The sequence below is a fragment of the Phyllobates terribilis genome, unplaced genomic scaffold, assembly GCF_046119375.1.
Source record: "Phyllobates terribilis strain yellow unplaced genomic scaffold, ASM4611937v1 Scaffold_3__8_contigs__length_932513732, whole genome shotgun sequence".
Classification (NCBI taxonomy): Eukaryota; Metazoa; Chordata; class Amphibia; order Anura; family Dendrobatidae; genus Phyllobates; species Phyllobates terribilis.
In genome coordinates, this window is record NW_027362763.1 from 702804781 (window position 1) to 702822246 (window position 17466).

The 17466-nt window shown below is 44.2% G+C and overlaps 1 protein-coding gene across 2 annotated transcripts in view; it reads left to right on the forward strand.

Moving 5' to 3' along the window:
- PTPN14 (protein tyrosine phosphatase non-receptor type 14) overlaps positions 1-17466 on the forward strand; it is a 93415-nt gene that overhangs the window by 45336 nt on the left and 30613 nt on the right. For both annotated transcript variants that reach the window (XM_073671957.1, XM_073671958.1), the window contains exons 5-6: positions 5062-5126; positions 17363-17433. In XM_073671957.1, the coding sequence (XP_073528058.1) occupies positions 5062-5126; positions 17363-17433 (136 nt within the window). The remainder of the gene's footprint in view (positions 1-5061; positions 5127-17362; positions 17434-17466) is intronic.

The following is a 17466-nucleotide window of genomic DNA, read 5'->3' on the forward strand; positions in this document are numbered from 1 at the left end:
CACCCAATAATCAGCCGTGTTGAGAATGTGGGCGATGCGGCGGTCGTTTCTCAGGCACTGCAGCATGAAATCAACCATGTGCTGCAGACTGCCAACTGGCCAAGAAACACTGTACCCTGCTTGAGGCGTGATCTCTGCCTGCTCTGCATCACCCCACCCTCGCTCTAGATACTGACTACTAGAGCATTGGGTACCTCCCTCCTCTGGACAGATGTCTTCCTCATCCATTGACTCCTCCTCATCCTCCTCACAAAGTGTCCCCTGCCTAGGCCTTTGTGAGGAACCACGTTGCGCAGACTGTAGAGAAGCAGATGGCATTTGTGACTCCTCATCCTCCACCTCTTCCAAAACCTCGTCCCTTAGTGCTTGCAGTGTTTTTTCAAGCAGGCAGATAAGGGGGATAGTCATGCTGACTAGTGCATCATCTGCACTCGCCATCCGCGTGGAATAATCAAAGGGACGCAAAACGTGGCAAATGTCCTTCATAGAGGCCCACTCAGTGGTGGTGAAGTGTGAACGGCGCACACTGCGACTTGTTTGCGCCTGCTGCAGCTGGTACTCCATTACTGCTGCCTGCTGCTCACACAACCTCTCCAACATATGTAACGTTGAATTCCACCTGGTGGGTAGGTCACATATGATGCGATGTTCCGGAAGACGTAATCGGCGCTGCAGAGCTGCAATGCGTGATCTTGCATTGCTGGAACGCCGCAAGTGAGCGCACTCTATGCGGACCTTGTGAAGCAGTGCATCAAGATCCGGATAGTCCCTCAAAAAACTCTGCACGACCAAGTTGAGCACATGTGCCAGACATGGGATGTGAGTGAAGTTGCCTAGGCCCAGAGCTCCCACCAGATTTCGGCCATTGTCACACACTACCATGCCTGGCTGGAGATTCGCTGGCACAAACCACACGTCGCTCTGCTGCTTGATGGCATTCCAGAGCTCCTGCGCTGTGTGGCTTCGATTCCCCAAAGAAATTAATTTTAATACGGCCTGTTGACGTTTGGCCACGGCTGTGCTCATATCGGTCATCATAACAGGTAACCGTTCACGGGTCGATGTGGAGGTAGACCGTGACGGCTCCTGCAGCGCTGATTCAGAGGAACTGGAGTATGAGGAGGAGTCAATGTGTACAGACTGGATTCCTGCAATCCTTGGAGTTGGCAGAACACGTACAGCGCCACTCTCAAGATTTGTACCCTGCTCCACAACATTTACCCAATGGGCAGTGAGGGAAAGGTATCGTCCCTGTCCATGCTTACTGGTCCACGCATCGGTGGTCAGGTGGACCTTGCTACTGACGGCGTTTTGTAGCGCATGTTTAATTTTTCCCTCCACATGATGTTGCAGGGCAGGGACGGCTTGCCTGCTGAAATAAAAGCGGCTGGGCACGTTGTATTGTGGGACATGCCATAAAGTTACGGAATGTGTCAGTCTCCACCAGCCTGAATGATAGCATTTCAAGGGCCAGTAGTTTAGCAATGCCAGCATTCAGAGCCTGTGCTCGGGGGTGGTTTGCCGAGTATGGGCGCCTTTTCTCCCATGCCTGTGCTAACGATGGCTGTAGACTGGCCTGGGAGTGTGAGGATGACTGGGAAAGTGGTGCTGTGGGTGGAATTACACTGTGTCTCTGTACAACAGTGCCAGAGATTCTTCCATGGCGATCCTGTGAGGAAGCCGAACCAGCTGTGTGTGAGCTGGAGGAAGAGGCTACAACACGAGCTGAAGAGGTGGTAGGTGGCGCTGTAGGTTGGCCTAGGTCTTCAGTGTGTTTTTGTAACTCCACCACGTGCTTGGTCCGCACATGTTTCCACATATTTGTGGTATTGAGGTTGCTGACACTTTTCCCTCTTTTCACCTTCTGATTACACAGCTTGCATTTGACAAAGCAAATGTCATCTGCAACTGTGTCAAAAAAGGACCAGGCACTGCATGTCTTGGGAGCGCCCGCTTTGGATTTTGGAAGAGCCATGCTCCTAATGGGTGCTGAAGTGGAGGCTACAGGCAACCAAGTCTGCCCCCTCCCTTTCCCTCCTTTTTGGGCCGTTCAGGGAATCTCTTCCTCAGAACTGCTCCCACCACCTTCCTGTCCCTCACGCCATGATGGGTCAAGGACCTCATCATCTACACCACCCTCTTCAAACAACTGCTTCTCCTGGGTAGTCTCGACAGCACAGTACGCACCAGAAAGTGGCACCTGAGTCTCATCATCAGATGCGTACTGAGGTGTGCTGCTGACCATAGGCACTGGCCCACCCGCCTCTTCAGATTCAGAGAGACAAAACGGTTGCGCATCACTGCATACTACCTCTTCTTCAAATTCTAGAATTCTGCTTGGCTGGCCCCCTCTTTCCAAGCCAAGAGATTCAGAGAACAGAAGTAGAGATGGCTCCTGTCCAGGGCTCTCTGACTGCCTGGGCAATTTGGCAGGTGGTGAAGAGACAGATGGGTGCTCTTCAGTGCTCAGGACCTGAGAGGATCTGGAACTAATTGAAGTCGATGCGTTAGCTGCCATCCCTCCGACAACGGCTTCAATTTGGTCCTCGCGCAGCAGTGGGGTACGGCTAGCTCCTACAAAGCTGCGCATAAAGGACTGTTCCCTGGTAAAACTGGGGGATGCTGAGTCACTGGTGCCCGCGGCAGGCACAGAATCCCCACGTCCTCTCCCTGCAGGCACAGAATCCTCACGTCCTCTCCCTGCAGAAACTCCACGCCCACGCCCACGACCACATGCCTTACTCCCTGCCTTCTTCATCTTGGTAGACTGATAAAGATAGACAGAAAAGTACTAAGGGCTTAGTGTGCTTATTCCTGAACAGCTGCTAACAGGTATAAGAAACACTAATTTTATAAAGTGTGGACTAGACTTTAATATGAGCTAATGTGGCCTACACAACTGTAAAGTGGAGTGTTTGGTGAACTTTATTTAGTTTTTTTTTGTCACAAAAAGACACTGGATGTGCCTAAAGATGTAATAACGATAGTATCACAAACTTTTTGTAGCTATTACAATGTAGGAAGGTTACCTACAATGCAATAGATGAGGCTGCAAAAAATAGGCTAATACTAATCTGGCTGGGGCTGCAGGGCCCAATGCTGCAGAAAGGCTCCTCTATCTACTCCTATATAGTGTGTTTGGAACCAATTTAGCTGAATACGGATGGAACCACCACACTAATAGGAGATATCAGGAAAAATTATGAATTGGCAAAAAAGGACAATGTATGAGGCAGTGACACACACTGAGTGCACTACAACCAGACATGGCTGAAGCACACACTACAGGGTGAGCTGCACTCACACACACAGACCTTGCAGACAGCGGTGAACAGCACAGAGAACTGTGCACTAGCACTGCAAGGCACAGTGATTTATAAAGTAGCTTGGGTAAAGCAGAATCGACCAAATAGGTAGCTAAAACTGTCCCTCAGAACAACAGCGTCCTATCCCTAACTGAATTCACAGCAGAGTGAGCTCAAAATGGCGGCGGCTTTTATAGTGCATCATGACATCATTTCAGCAGCCAATCACAGCCATGCCATTAGTTAAGATGCCTACATGCCTAACAGGATGTGCCCACACTTCTTAGGATCCTCATTGGCTGAATAAAATGAAACTGGCTCATTGCATTATGGGAACTTCTGATTCCGGTATACGATATTGCAAAAGTATCGGAATTAAGTATCGGAATTCCGATACCGCGAATATCGGCCGATACCCGATATTTCAGTATCGGAATGCTCAACACTACTGATGACACCAAAGTGTCACAAAAATGCAAAAAAAAAAAGTTTTAATTTTTACAAAAGTAACATAACATTGATTTTGTATACATTTGGAATATTGTAAGTGAATAAAATGAGTGTCATGTTGTTCTGCACGATGAATGCCATAAAATGAAAATGCTTGAGACTGTTGCGGAATTGCTGTTTTTTTGTTTTTTGTTTCCTTTTATAAAAAAAAAAATGCAAAATAAAAATCTTATAAATATTTTTCAATATGACATATGTACCCCATAATATTGCTAACGCAAAATTATTCAAAAGAAATCTTCATATGGTTTTAAATGCTGAAACACAAAGCGGCAGATTGATCAAAACAGTTTTTTGTTGTGTTTTTTTAAATAAAAATTAAATCCCAACATTTTTTTTTTTTTATTTTAACAGCGATTTATTTAAAGAAAAAAATGTAAGTTGAGCCCTAGTCGGTCATCTTTTCAAAGGGTTTAGATGGTATTACTGATGCGTTCTGTTAAGACTAGTGCTGAGCCTAAGTCTTTGGAGTTGTTCAGGTCTGCGTCATACTCTACGGCCCCACTATAATCTTATAAATGTGCCCCTGCTGTGTACTGTGTAATGTCTGTGTCTGACCGGGCAGGAACATGGTCTGATCATACCACAGCTCCTGGGCAGGGGAGGAAGCAATAGAGAGGATACAGACTGGACAGCAGGGGATCACAGCTGATTCTTTCTGTGAGGTAAAACATTTCCCTGCCTGTTTTCAAACAATGTTTTACCTCACAGAATCATTTGCAATCCTCTGCTGTAATGTCTGTATAGTTTTTTTTTCTTTCCCCCTGCCCAGGAGCTGTGGAATGATCAGATCATGTTCCTGTACGGTCAGACACAGCCATTACACAGTACACAGCAGGGGACATTTATAAGATTATCTCAGCACAGGAACATTTTATTTAAACACATCCAATTGTGGAAGTTATTATTATTCCAAGATCTATTGATTAAAATGAACTTTTGTTTGTGGGAAAACCACTTTAAGGGGGTCATTGGCATCCAAGCTGTTCATATTCCGCATTCATAGACATGAAGTCTCGTGTGAAGCAAAAAAAAAAAGAAAAAAATGCTCCCCTGTGATGTGTTGCTTACTCTTTGCTCCGAGTGTTAGTTTTGGCCTAATTTATTTTTCGGTGTACGGTTTCTTTAATGTTTAGTAGGTTTAATTGATCAGATAATTTGTGTATATGTGGCCCGGGCTATGACTTTACATTTGCAAATAGTTTTCTGTTTGTGCTAATGAACGAGGACTTGTTTTGTCTTGCAGCGGAATCTAAGGCTTATCCATTTGAGACACATGACTTCCTCGCCGAGTACATGCTTTTTCCTGCGGTATGTTTCCACAATGTACATTTTATACATTAATGGTATTTCCCCCTCCCCTCACTGAATATTCAGTATGTGTCCACACAAGTCATTGGGTCTCATTTATCCCCCCAAACAAAGTCTGTCGCCCATGGCAACCAAAGGGCTGCTTTCTGGTTGCTGTCGAAAACATGTTTTTCTTGTCGACCATCTTTGTTTTCCATAGTAACCAATCAAAGCTCCGCTTTCATTTTTTAAATGGCTGTGTTAAAGTGAAAGCTGCGCTGTGATTGTTTGCCATGGGCTACAGGCATTTTTTTTTTTTTTTTTTTATACTTTTTAGACCGTTTAATGATAAATGTCCCATTGATGACGGACAGCCATATTGTACATGTGGGGGAGTAGCGATGAGAAAATGTGAATTAATATACGTTCGTGTGCATAGGTTAGGAATGTACATACGTATTCATTTTAGCACCACTGACAGGACTATTATCCCTATGTTGTGAGACTTTATAGGTCACAGTCGGAGTAGGGACCATGACGGAGTGGAGAGAATGACTGACTGAAAAGTTTCCTGTCTGACTTGGTAGAAACCAGTGTTCACCAATATGTGTTTTTACTAGCAGGAGTAATAAATGAAAAACTGCCCTTGTGGGCAAAAATGCAATGGTCATCAGCTGTACACTTAAGCGGGCAATCTGTTTCATCTGCCACAATCAATGATGGCACCGATGGTGGAAGTATAACCCCCTTAGATGCTGCTGTCAATAGCGCCAGTAGCATCTTTACTGTTAACAGAAGGAGTAGGCTCCCTCTTTAACCCCATCGGCACCTTTTGATTGCAGATGGAGGGTTAAAGAAATGTGCAATGCTAAGGTCAAGTAGAGATCTCTGTGGTTTGCCAGCTCTGGTGGCCCATTAGGATGTTTAGTAACAATTTTAAAGTTTTTTTTTTTTGTCAACTTCCTTGGAAAAAAAAAAAATCTGCTAAACTAAGAGAAATCGGAGGCAGAGTAAAGTAAAAGCATGTATACCCAATAATGAACGTAATTACCAAAATAGACATATCAACAGTATATGAGTTTGTGTGTATAAACCCTGGACCATAATGAGAGGGAGACCACTCCACAAAAAAAAACCAAATCAAACACAAAATCATTAAGGAGTAAACTGAAAAAAGAAATAAAAATAGGGCAGTAGATGGTATAATGAAGAAAAAGTTAATACTTTTATTGAACAAAAAATAGAATTAGACTTGCCGGTAATTCGGTTTCTAATAACCCACCACGACAGCACCAAAGGAGGATGTCACCCCACCCTAATAGGGACAGGAAACACAAAGAGGTTAAATAGCCCCTCCCTCATCCTCCCTCCAGTGTTTTTATAAAGGACCACACAAGTATGGATGCTTCAAATGATATTTATTCAAATTAAACGATTGGCTAACCAAGCCTGGGAGGGAATTACCAGTGCTGTCGTGGTGGGTTATTAGAAACCGAATTACCGGTAAGTCTAATTCTATTTTCTCCAATAACCCCCCCATGACAGCACCAAAGGAGGAGTACCAAAGACTCATGTTAGGGAGGGACAATGGCCTGAAGCACTTTCCGCCCAAAGGCCAAGTCTTTAATGGACATTAAATTAAGTTTGTAATGCTTGGTGAAGGTATGGACCGAGGACCATGTAGCTGCTCTACATATCTGCTCGAGGGAAGCGTTAGCCTTCTCTGCCCAGGAGACGGACATGGCTCTAGTAGTGTGCTTTCAGTTTCTCTGGCGGTGAGAGATTTTGGATCTGATATGATTCTACAATTGCTTTCTTGATCCAAGTGGCGATGGTAACCTTTGAGACCTTCTTCCCTCTGTTCTGACCAAATGGCTGAATAAAGAGGTTCTGATCCTTCCTCCAGGCCTCTGTTTTTTGGAGGTAGTGAAGAACAACCCGCCTTACGTCCAAAAGTATGGTATTCTTCTTCCCTTTTATTTTTTGGGTCTTGACAGAAGGAAGGAAGAATTATCTATTGAAACCTATGAAAGTCTGAGACTACCTTTGGCAAGAAAGATGGGTCCAGTTGTAGAATAATCCTATCATCCAGGATTCTCAGATATGGGTCATTCACTGAGAAGGCTTGGATTTCTCCCACTCTCCTGGCAGTGGTAAATCGCTACTAGAAATGTTGTTTTCCAGGCTAATTTATCCAGCTCTATTGAGGCCAAAGGTTCAAACGGTGGTAGTGTCGGACCTTTAAGGACGATATTAAGATCCCAGGAGGGAACGTGGTTAATTATTCTGGGACGCAGGCGAGTAGCTGCTGTCATGAACCTTTTTACCCATCGGTGTTCAGCTAGGCTCTGGTCGAAATAAATACTCAGTGCCACGATCTGAACCTTGAGGGTGCTGGGTCTAAGGCCCTTCTCCAGCCCTTCTTGTAGAAAATCCAAGATCTGGGTCATGTCAGGATGCCGAAGATCTGGTATATTTGGTTTATACCATGTTAGGAAGGTCTTCCATATCTTGCTGTATATGGAGTTTGTGATTTGTTTCCTACTTTTTTGTAGGGTATGAATTACTCTATCTGAGAGTCCTTTGGCCTTCAGGATTGTGAACTCCAGAAGCCAGGCCGCTAGATGGAGGTTCTCTGGATCTGGATGGAGTATTGGACCCTGATGGAGAAGGTTTTTGATTGCTGGCAGAATGAGGGGTCCCTCTATGCTTAAACTGTTTAGTGCACAGAACCAGCTCCTTTTGGACCAAAGTGGGGCTATCAAAATTATCTTGACTTCCTCGGTCCTTACTTTCTGTAAGGTCTTGGCTAGCAATGGAATTGGGGGGGGAACGCGTAAGCCAGATGGAAACGCCACGGGTGAGCGAATGCATCTATCCCCAGGCATACATCATCTGGATCTAAGGAGAAGTATTTTTCTGCCTTGGTGTTCTGGCGTCTTTCTAAGAGGTCCACCTCCGGACGACCCCATTGTCTGGTCAGCATGTGAAAAATGTCTGAGTCCAGCTCCCATTCCCCCAGATGGATATTCCTTCTGCTCAGAAAATCGGCCTGGATGTTGTCTGAGTCTTTTATGTGCAGACCTGATAAGGAATGAAGATGTCCTTCTGCCCAGAAGAATATTCTTGCCGAGATACTTTTTAGATTCTCGTACCTTGTACTCCGTTGATGGGACAGGTGAGCTACGGTAGTCGTAAAAGTCTATTCAGACAACATGTGTTTGCCCGTAATGATTGGAGCCGACATTTTGAGTGCCTCCTCCACTGCCTTTAACTCGCGGAAGTTGGAGGATCTCCTGCTGGTCTCTTCTGTCCAGACCCCTTGGAAGGGGGTTTGAGCCACGACGGCTCCCCAACCCGTCTCGCTGGCGTCTACCGTGACTGTTATCAGAGGGAACTGAGACCATGGAACCCCTGTTCCTAGGTTTTTTGGGCTGAGCCACCATGATAGGGATGTCTTCACATAATGAGGGATCATGATCTTCCTGTTTAGGGAGTCTGGGGATCCGTCCCACTGTGCAAGAATATGGGTTTGTAATACCCTGGTGTGAGCCTGACCCCAGGCTACGGATTGAATGCAGGCTGTCATAGAGCCGAGGGCTGACATGGCAGACCTTAGGGACACTCTGTTCAGGGCCTTCAGATTCAATATCTTGGATCTTAAGAGTATCTGTTTGTCTTTCGGTAGGAAGGAGATTTGTCTGGCGGAGTCTAGTAGAACACCCAGAAATGTTTTTTTCTGTGGCAGGGACCAGGTCTGACTTTTGATGATTTATCAACCACCCTAGGGTGGTCAGGATTTGGATTGTTCTCTGCAGATCTTCCTGGAGTGATTCCACCAAGGGACCTACTAGTAAGAAGTCGTCGAGGTAGGGAATGATGCAGATTTTTTCTTTTCTGATTGAACCCACCTAATTTTTGGTGACTATTCTTGGTGCTGAGGATATCCCGAACGGCAATACGTTGAATTGAAAATGCAACGTTTGATCCTCTTGAACCACCGCAAACCTTAGAAATTTCCATTATGTTGGATGTATAGGAATGTGATAGTATGCGTCCTGTAAGTCGATGGTTGCCATCACATATCCTTGTCCTATCAAGGGAACTGCTAATCTGATGGACTCAATTTTGAATCTTCGGTAGATGATGTGTTGGTTTAAGGGTTTCAGATTTATTATTATTCTGTAGGTGCCGTGTTTTTTTTTATTTTTTTATCATAAACAGGCATGAATAGTGGCCTGTGTGTCTTTCTGTTATTGGGACCGGTGAAATAGCCCCCAAGGATAGTAGGTCTTTTAGGCCGGACATCAGTGCGGTTCTTAATCTCAGGGAGGTTAGACGCGTTATCCTTACTTTTCTTGGAGGGTATGAGGAGAATTCGATCTTTACCCCTTCTTGAATTACCTTCAAGACCCATTGATTGGAGCAGATCTTTTGCCACTGGGGAAGGTATTTCATGATTCGTCCCCCCACTGTTCTGGCGTCACCGCTTCTGTTGTTGCTGTCCTTTTGGGAAAAAAATATTCCTATCTTTCCCCCCTTTGGGGTAGCTCCACCGACCGGACTTGCCTTTCCCCCTGTACTGGGGATTCTGTTCCCGAGGGGGGCAAAAGGGGGTCTTGTAGTGTCTGGGTTCAGGCAGGGATTTCTTTTTATCAGCAGTCTTCTCCAGGAGGTCGTCAAGGGCCTGGCCAAACATATATTCTCCCCTGAAGGGAATAGAACAAAGTTTTATTTTAGAAGCCACATCACCGCTCCACGATTTCAGCCATAGTGCTTGCCTTGTGGAGATTGATAGGACTGCTGCCCTGGCGGTTACCCTCACAGATTCCGCTGAAGCATTCGCCAGGAAGTCAGTGGCTTTCTGCAGTAAAGGTAGGGAAGCTTGTATCTCCTCTCTGGATGTGCCCATAGCTAGGTGCTCTTCAAGCTGGTTGAGCCATCTTGACATAGTCTCCACGTGTGTTGCACGGTCCATGTTTGTGTTCAGAAGGACTGCTGATGTTTCCCAGATATAGGGTTTCCCAGATATAGGGTCTTCTGGAAGGAACGTCTCGTCCTGGGAGTTCGAGTCGTCTTTTTCTTCCAGGGAAATTTTCCTCTTTTTCGCCTTTGGAGGCGAATCAGAAGTGGATCGGGAAAAGGAGGCCAATGAAGACTGAACCTCCTGACAAACTATCCCTTTGATCTCGTCTATGAGGGACGGCTGTTCTTCCCTCAAAAGCTTCTCTGTGCATTTTTGGCATAAATATTTTTTGCTTGAAGAAGATTTTTTTTTGTTTTTGTTTTTTTTTTGAACATATAGCACATTTTCGGCTAGATTTATTTCCTGGTGCAGGATCCTCTCCCCTCTCCCCTCTCCCCTCTCCCCTCTCCCCTCTCCCCTCTCCCCTCTCCCCTCTCCCCTCTCCCCTCTCCCCTCTCCCCTCTCCCCTCTCCCCTCTCCCCTCTCCCCTCTCCCCTCTCCCCTCTCCCCTCTCCCCTCTCCCCTCTCCCCTCTCCCCTCTCCCCTCTCCCCTCTCCCCTCTCCCCTCTCCCCTCTCCCCTCTCCCCTCTCCCCTCTCCCCTCTCCCCTCTCCCCTCTCCCCTCTCCCCTCTCCCCTCTCCCCTCTCCCCTCTCCCCTCTCCCCTCTCCCCTCTCCCCTCTCCCGTCCCTATTAGGGTGGGGTGACATCCTCCTTTGGTGCTGTCGTGGGGGGTTATTGGAGAAAATTGGTCTGCAATGGGCAAACAACTAGGATCTATATAAGTTTGAAAAATGGGCAGCGACTAATAGAATGGTATTTAACAGAGAGGAATGGAAGATTCTACATCTGGGAAAGAAAAATGAAAATGACATGTACAGATTGGGAGGAATAGAACTAAGCAACAGCACGTGTGAATATACGAATACGTGGGTATACTAACAAATCACAGACGAAACATGAGTCAACAGTGTGATGCAGCAGCAAAAAAGGCAAAAACCGTTCTGGGATGTATTAAGAGAAGCATAGAGTCTAGATTACGTGAAGTAATTGTCCTCCTCTACTCCTCCTTGGTCAGGCCCCATCTGGAACAGTGTCCAGTTCTGGGCACTACATTTTAAAAAAGACATTGAAAAACTGGAACAAGTTCAGAGAAGAGCGACCAGGATGGTGAGCGGACTGCAAACTATGTCCTATGAGGAACGGTTAAAGGATCTGGGAATATTTAGCTTGCAAAAAAGACTAAAAGGAGACTTCAATAGCTGTCTACAAATATCTGAAGGGATGTCACGGTGTAGAGGGATCATCCTTATTCTCATTTGCACATGGAAACACGAAAAGCAATGGGATGAAACTGAAAGGGAGAAGATACAGATTAGATATTAGAAAATACTTTTTGATAGTGAGGGTGATCAATGAGTGGAACAGGCTTCCACGAGAGGTGGCGAGTTCTCCTTCAATGGAAGTCTTCACACAGAGGCTGGACAGACATCTGTCTGAGATGGTTTAGTGAATCCTGCATTGAGCAGGGGTTTGTACACGATGACCTTGGAAGTCCCTCCAACTCTGTACTCTTGATTTGAGCCTACATTTTGTGCAGTTCATAGAATTAGACAAAATCTTCAAATCAAACGTTTAATCCTTAGAACATAAAAAAACAACTTTTGAAAAATGATGTAAATGTCAACCTTCAAAATTTGAATGTTAATTTGTCAAAATTCCATCTATTTATTTATTTTTTCCATCAACTCAAAACAGATCGATCAAAATTTACCACTATTATAAATTACTGTGTGTCACCAAAAACCCACTAATCTCTTAGAATCTCTGAAATACGTTGAAGCCTTCCAGAGTTCTTACCCCATAAAGTAACACTGGTCAGATTCTAAAAAATGGGCTTGATCACTAAGCCAAACCCATTGATCCCTTTTGGACCAGCTTACTATCTGATTTGTATGTGGGTTTCCTGACTTTCTCCTGATGACCGCATAGGGAAGGCAGAGGCACGAGCACGTTAAATATAAACGCTGCAGTTTTTTTGGTTCAGTTGGTAAATCGCTACTAAACACGTGTATCTCAGATGAAGTAAACTGCATATGTATGGTGGGTGGCGAGGATTCTTAAGATGCCAAAATTTGTATAGAAAGCCACTCTTTGCGAAAAGCATCTTCTCTGGAGGACTTCAGCTTGTCATGAATTACACGGCTGGCAATTTATCTAAAGGTCTGCCATATAATGCTACCTTTCCCTGCAGCGGGTGCGGGAATATTTGACTTGACAAGGCCAAGCCCAGCAAAATGAGCTGTTTAGGAGTTTTGGGAACCAGCATCGATCAAACTATGTAGCAATTTCACGCACGACAGGTGCTTATTGTGCACCCCTAAGACCGAAACTTTGGAAAGTTGATGAGGGTGGTGGGGTGGGAAGTGCAGAAGAATGTGAAACGTGTTGTAACAATTAGTGCATAATCTGCTCGTGCTTACTAGATCCTGAAACCACGAAAGGTAGATAAGGTCAAGTTTATTCTGTTGTCGTATGTGCAATCCAGTCAAGATGTTTATCTTAGTAAATTATAATCCTCATAGATTGTCAACGCGCTGGAGATCCTTTTATAGGACACTATTTACACAGCAGTAACAAAGCAGCTGCCTCATATTAAGAGTTTAACTCAAGTTATTTATACATTTTTTTTTATTTTTTTTTATTTTATATATGGCTTTTATTTTCATACCTTTAACAAAAGCTCCTCTAGTTTCCTGCATACAGCTGCTCTGTAGATCTGTGTGTCTCCATGGTTACAGACTACAAACAAACCCTGTGTAGTCTGATCCACCTGTTTTTGTTTTTTTCCCTTGATCACATAAAGGAGGCAAATATAAGGCAGTCGCTCATTGCTTCAAGATGAGACCACGCAGGGTTTTGTAGCCTGTTACTTTGGAGAAAAATCACTCAATAAAAATTAATATTTTGCTTTTGTACGGTATTTTGTAGGCGACAATCCTGTGCTTTTTCCTGACCAATATTAGGGAAATTTGTGGTTTTGTAGGGGCTCCATTAAATGAGACAAATCGTTTTGCAGAGGAGCTGTATACATAAGACAGTTTCTTATTTATGTTTTTTTTTTTTTTAGGTTTTTGGGAATCATAGTATTGAAAACCTATTAATTTGATTCTTGGTTACCGACTTTTGGCACTCCTGCCTATCAGCTGGAAGAAAGTCTGGTGATCAATTGCATGAGTGTGTGCACCTGCTTTATTTAGACCATCGGTGGAGGTGCCAAGAGTTGGACCCCCACCGAACTAATATTGATAAGCCATCAGTATTATGATTCCAGAAATTCCCTCTAAGGTTGAGTTCACATGCAGCGGACATACTGGGCTGTACACCCCAACAGTCCTGTGCCGCTGCAGACTTTCAACAAGTTTATCTGCTCGGTCACGTAATCTTGCATAGAAATGGCTGCTTCACCTGCATAACCATGCGGCCACTATGATCAGCCGCACGACCCTACAGGTGACACAGCTGTTTTTCTGCAGGATTTGGTGAAGGCTGCAACGGCACAGGCATGTTGTAATTTAAAGCAGCAGTATGACAGCTGGATGTGAACGTAGCCTAATTCTGTTTGCAAAGTTGCTCCACATTGTTTTATTAAAGCGTATAGGTGAGAGCCGCTGTAGCCCAGTGATGGATGACAAGTTATTTCTTGTGGCCCTATGACTACCCAGTGGGCTTGATGAGACATGGGTCGGTTCAGATGCTGAGACAGGTGCACTTATCCTTTTTCTTACCTCACTTTCTGTACTGGCTAGTGGGCTTCATGTCTCTCCACTCCCCATGTGAGATCGGAAGACCATGCTTATAGGAACACTTTAAAACAAGATAATCTCTCCTTGTCGACCCCATGACAGGTCTGTGGTTATTCAGTTTAGAATGGAACGTTAGGCGTGAATTATTACTTTTTTGGTGTGGTAGGAAAAAAAAGAAAAAAAGACACATCTGTCATGGGTAATGTCCTATTACCTAGATAATAGCAGATTGGCCTTAGGTAATATTAGAAGTTATATGATCTGGGTGAAAGCATTACTATCAAGCACTTATGAATAACTGTTTGACTCCAAGAACCTTACGTGGTCTCAAAAATTCCACACAAATGAATTTTCCAAATGTGTGTGGCTTTTTGTGGAGCCTTGTCTGCCTCTTCTAGCCTTTGGCAGGGGTCACAGTAGTTGGACTTTCCCCGCGTATATTGCCGGCATACTACCCATGTGATGCCTTTAGTTCACATTTGTGCAGTTTTCCAGCACAGTATGGTAAGTTCGGCAAACCGTAAATCCCTATAATGTGATCACAACTGCTGTTTTTCAAATCTGCAGGCAAAACAAAATCCCTCTCATCCCTGCCATATTTTTGTTCCTACTTCAACAAGCTAATTTTACTCTTGTTTTTATTTTTTTATTTTGGAACAAAAACATTTTCTAAGAATCTGTGCATCTAACAAGGATTCTTTTGTTTCAGTTGATTACCATTTTCAATTAAAGGGTTCTACCCATCTTCATTAATCAATATTGTCGGATAATGCTTGCACTTTTTCAATTTACTGCTTGTTAAAATTTTGCAGCCATTCTTTAGATATTTACACTTTTCTTTGTTTACAGCTAGTTGCCTAGGAGACCGACCACCTCTGATGTCTAGCCTGTAAGCACTGTTCTGAAGCTGGCGAGGATTAGGAAGTAACGGCGCACTCCAGCAATCCTGGCCAGCCTCAAAACAGTGGTGATTGCGGGGTGCTGATGGGATGCAATGGCAGCTGGTGGTCTCCTGAAGGAACCAGTGGCTGCTATGTTGGTACTATTGTAAAGAGCAGGACATCTGAGCCCTTACAAGCGATAATGGGACTCCATCTGCTATAAAAAAAAAAAAAATATAGATATTTTGCGAATGTAAATTGGAAGCTCTGTAGATAATAACATTAGGTGATTTCTGGTGTGAATCCGGCATTACAGTGACTGCACCAGCAGAATAGTGAGTGCAGCTGTGGAGTATAATACAGGATGTAACTCAGGATCAGTAATGTAATGTATGTACACAGTGACTGCACCAGCAGAATAGTGAGTGCAGCTCTGGGGTATAATACAGGATGTAACTCGGGATCAGTAATGTATGTACACAGTGACTGCACCAGCAGAATAGTGAGCGCAGCTCTGGAATATAATACAGGATGTAACTCAGGATCAGTAATGTAATGTATGTACACAGTGACTGCACCAGCAGAATAGTGAGTGCAGCTCTGGGGTATAATACAGGATGTAACTCAGGATCAGTAATGTAATGTATGTACACAGTGACTGCACCAGCAGAATAGTGAGTGCAGCTCTGGAGTATAATACAGGATGTAACTCAGGATCAGTATATAAGTAATATGATGCATGTACACAGTGATTCAGCTTTTTATGTGGATATAATCTGATGGATGGACACCCACATTCTCTTCCATGCTACCTTAGTTTTTGTATGATCCGACTCTGGCTTGGATATATTGTTTTGCTTAATTTTTTTTTTCTTCGGCAAGTTGCATTCTGTTTGTCTCAGCTGTCCAGACTTGTATCCTGCTTATCTCTGGATACCTCTCCCTCCTGCATACTTTTGTGACAGAAGAAACAAATGTGTGCAGGGCCTCAGGGGAAGGACTGGGGAGTTCTGCTGAGCACAATACCCATTGCCCGGGGCCTTGTTTTTCTCTTTAGCCTTCTGTCACACTGTGGTCTTGTCGTGTTGCATTCCTTGTGTGTTTTATTGCTTAATCTGTCAGCCATACTTGGCAAAACTTCAGAGACCTATTCAAGGCTACTGAAGCGGAGGTGTGTTCCTCCGTTGGAACGGCAAAGAAAGGCTTCAGTGATGTAGATGTCCTTCAAGTCAAGGTTGGCTCTGTGCTTTATCAATTACTAATTTATTTATGATGTAGCACCATCATAATCACTGAGCCTTCATGGACAGCCCTCAATCAGTGCACTGCTATTCACCGGAAGGCGTTGACCTCCAGTTGTGATCGCCATCTGGTTTTCTAGTCTACTTTTTGATAGTTTTTGCTCGTTTGGTGGACCATGATACATATAGCATTGGACTCTGTCTTTATGACTGAGACATTTTGGACCCCCCTCAAGCTCAATGGTCCGGGTGCAACTTCAACTTTTCTACCTTTTTTTTTATTCTCATGCCCCTTCAGGTTGCGTGCTATATTTTAGAAGTCCACCCACTACTTTTTTACGAAACCTGTTGCTGTGTGACTTGCATGTCAAAATACCAATTTAGACTCCATGACTTGGATGAAAATCTTAGTCTACACCCCCTATAGTCCTACTTTGAAATTAAGCTTGAACACCATATTTATGAAGGCCGGTCTCCATTTTTCTTTTGACACCTCAGGCTCTTTGACTGAGGTGCATTTAGTCTCTGCCACCTTTTTCTGTGACCCAGTATTTGTTGAAAACCAAATTTATGAAGGCCATGCAACACGTTTTTCGAAGAGTTTCTGTGAGCGTTGCATGCCAAAAATACTCAGGCACTGTGACCCAGGTTCAACTACCCTCCCTATAGTCATGCCCCAATATTCAGGTAGAACGCCATACACACCTGCGAATTACATACCAAAAAATATTAACCCAAGTCCACTGTGATGACTTGGTATAGCAATAGTATCAAATAGTGGTCATATGAAGTTTTCCACTAGCAAGAAAAAATTAGTGAGGGGTTTACGAAGAACAGAGCTCTTTGGCTACTATTACAGGTGTATGGGGACCTATATATCGCCTTGCATTTGGTTTCCCGGTTGACAAGCTGCACTAGATGTATCTGGCAATGGCTCATACCCCGCACCTCCATAGGCAGGTTTGGGGTTTTAGCCATAGCTAGCCTAAAATGGCGTTGTCCAGGATTAGAAAATGACAACTTGCTTCCAAAAAAACCCCACAGTTGTAGAAAAGTAAATAGACCTTAGCTGCAGTACCACACACAACCTATGTTCAGGTGTGGCACTGTCCTTGGGGGGGAAAGGGGGATAGAAACGGCCATGTTTTTTAATTTTATTTTTCCCCAGAAAAATTAGCTTTAGGAGCAACTGAGCCTCATTCAAATGAATGAGCGAAATGCAATATCAGACACAACCCATAGACAATGGTGGCGCTGTTTAGTGGTAGTGGAGCTCTTGTAAGGATAATGGTCATATAATGAGCTGTTTCTATAAAACCTCTGCCATACCAGTTTAGGTCATGATGATCTGTGTTTTTGTTTTAGAGCTGGACCAATGACAAGGCTGTACTGGATGATTTACTTCACAAAGTGGCCTTAGAACATAAGGCTCTTAGGTGAGTTACCTATTTATTTGTTTTTTATTTTGG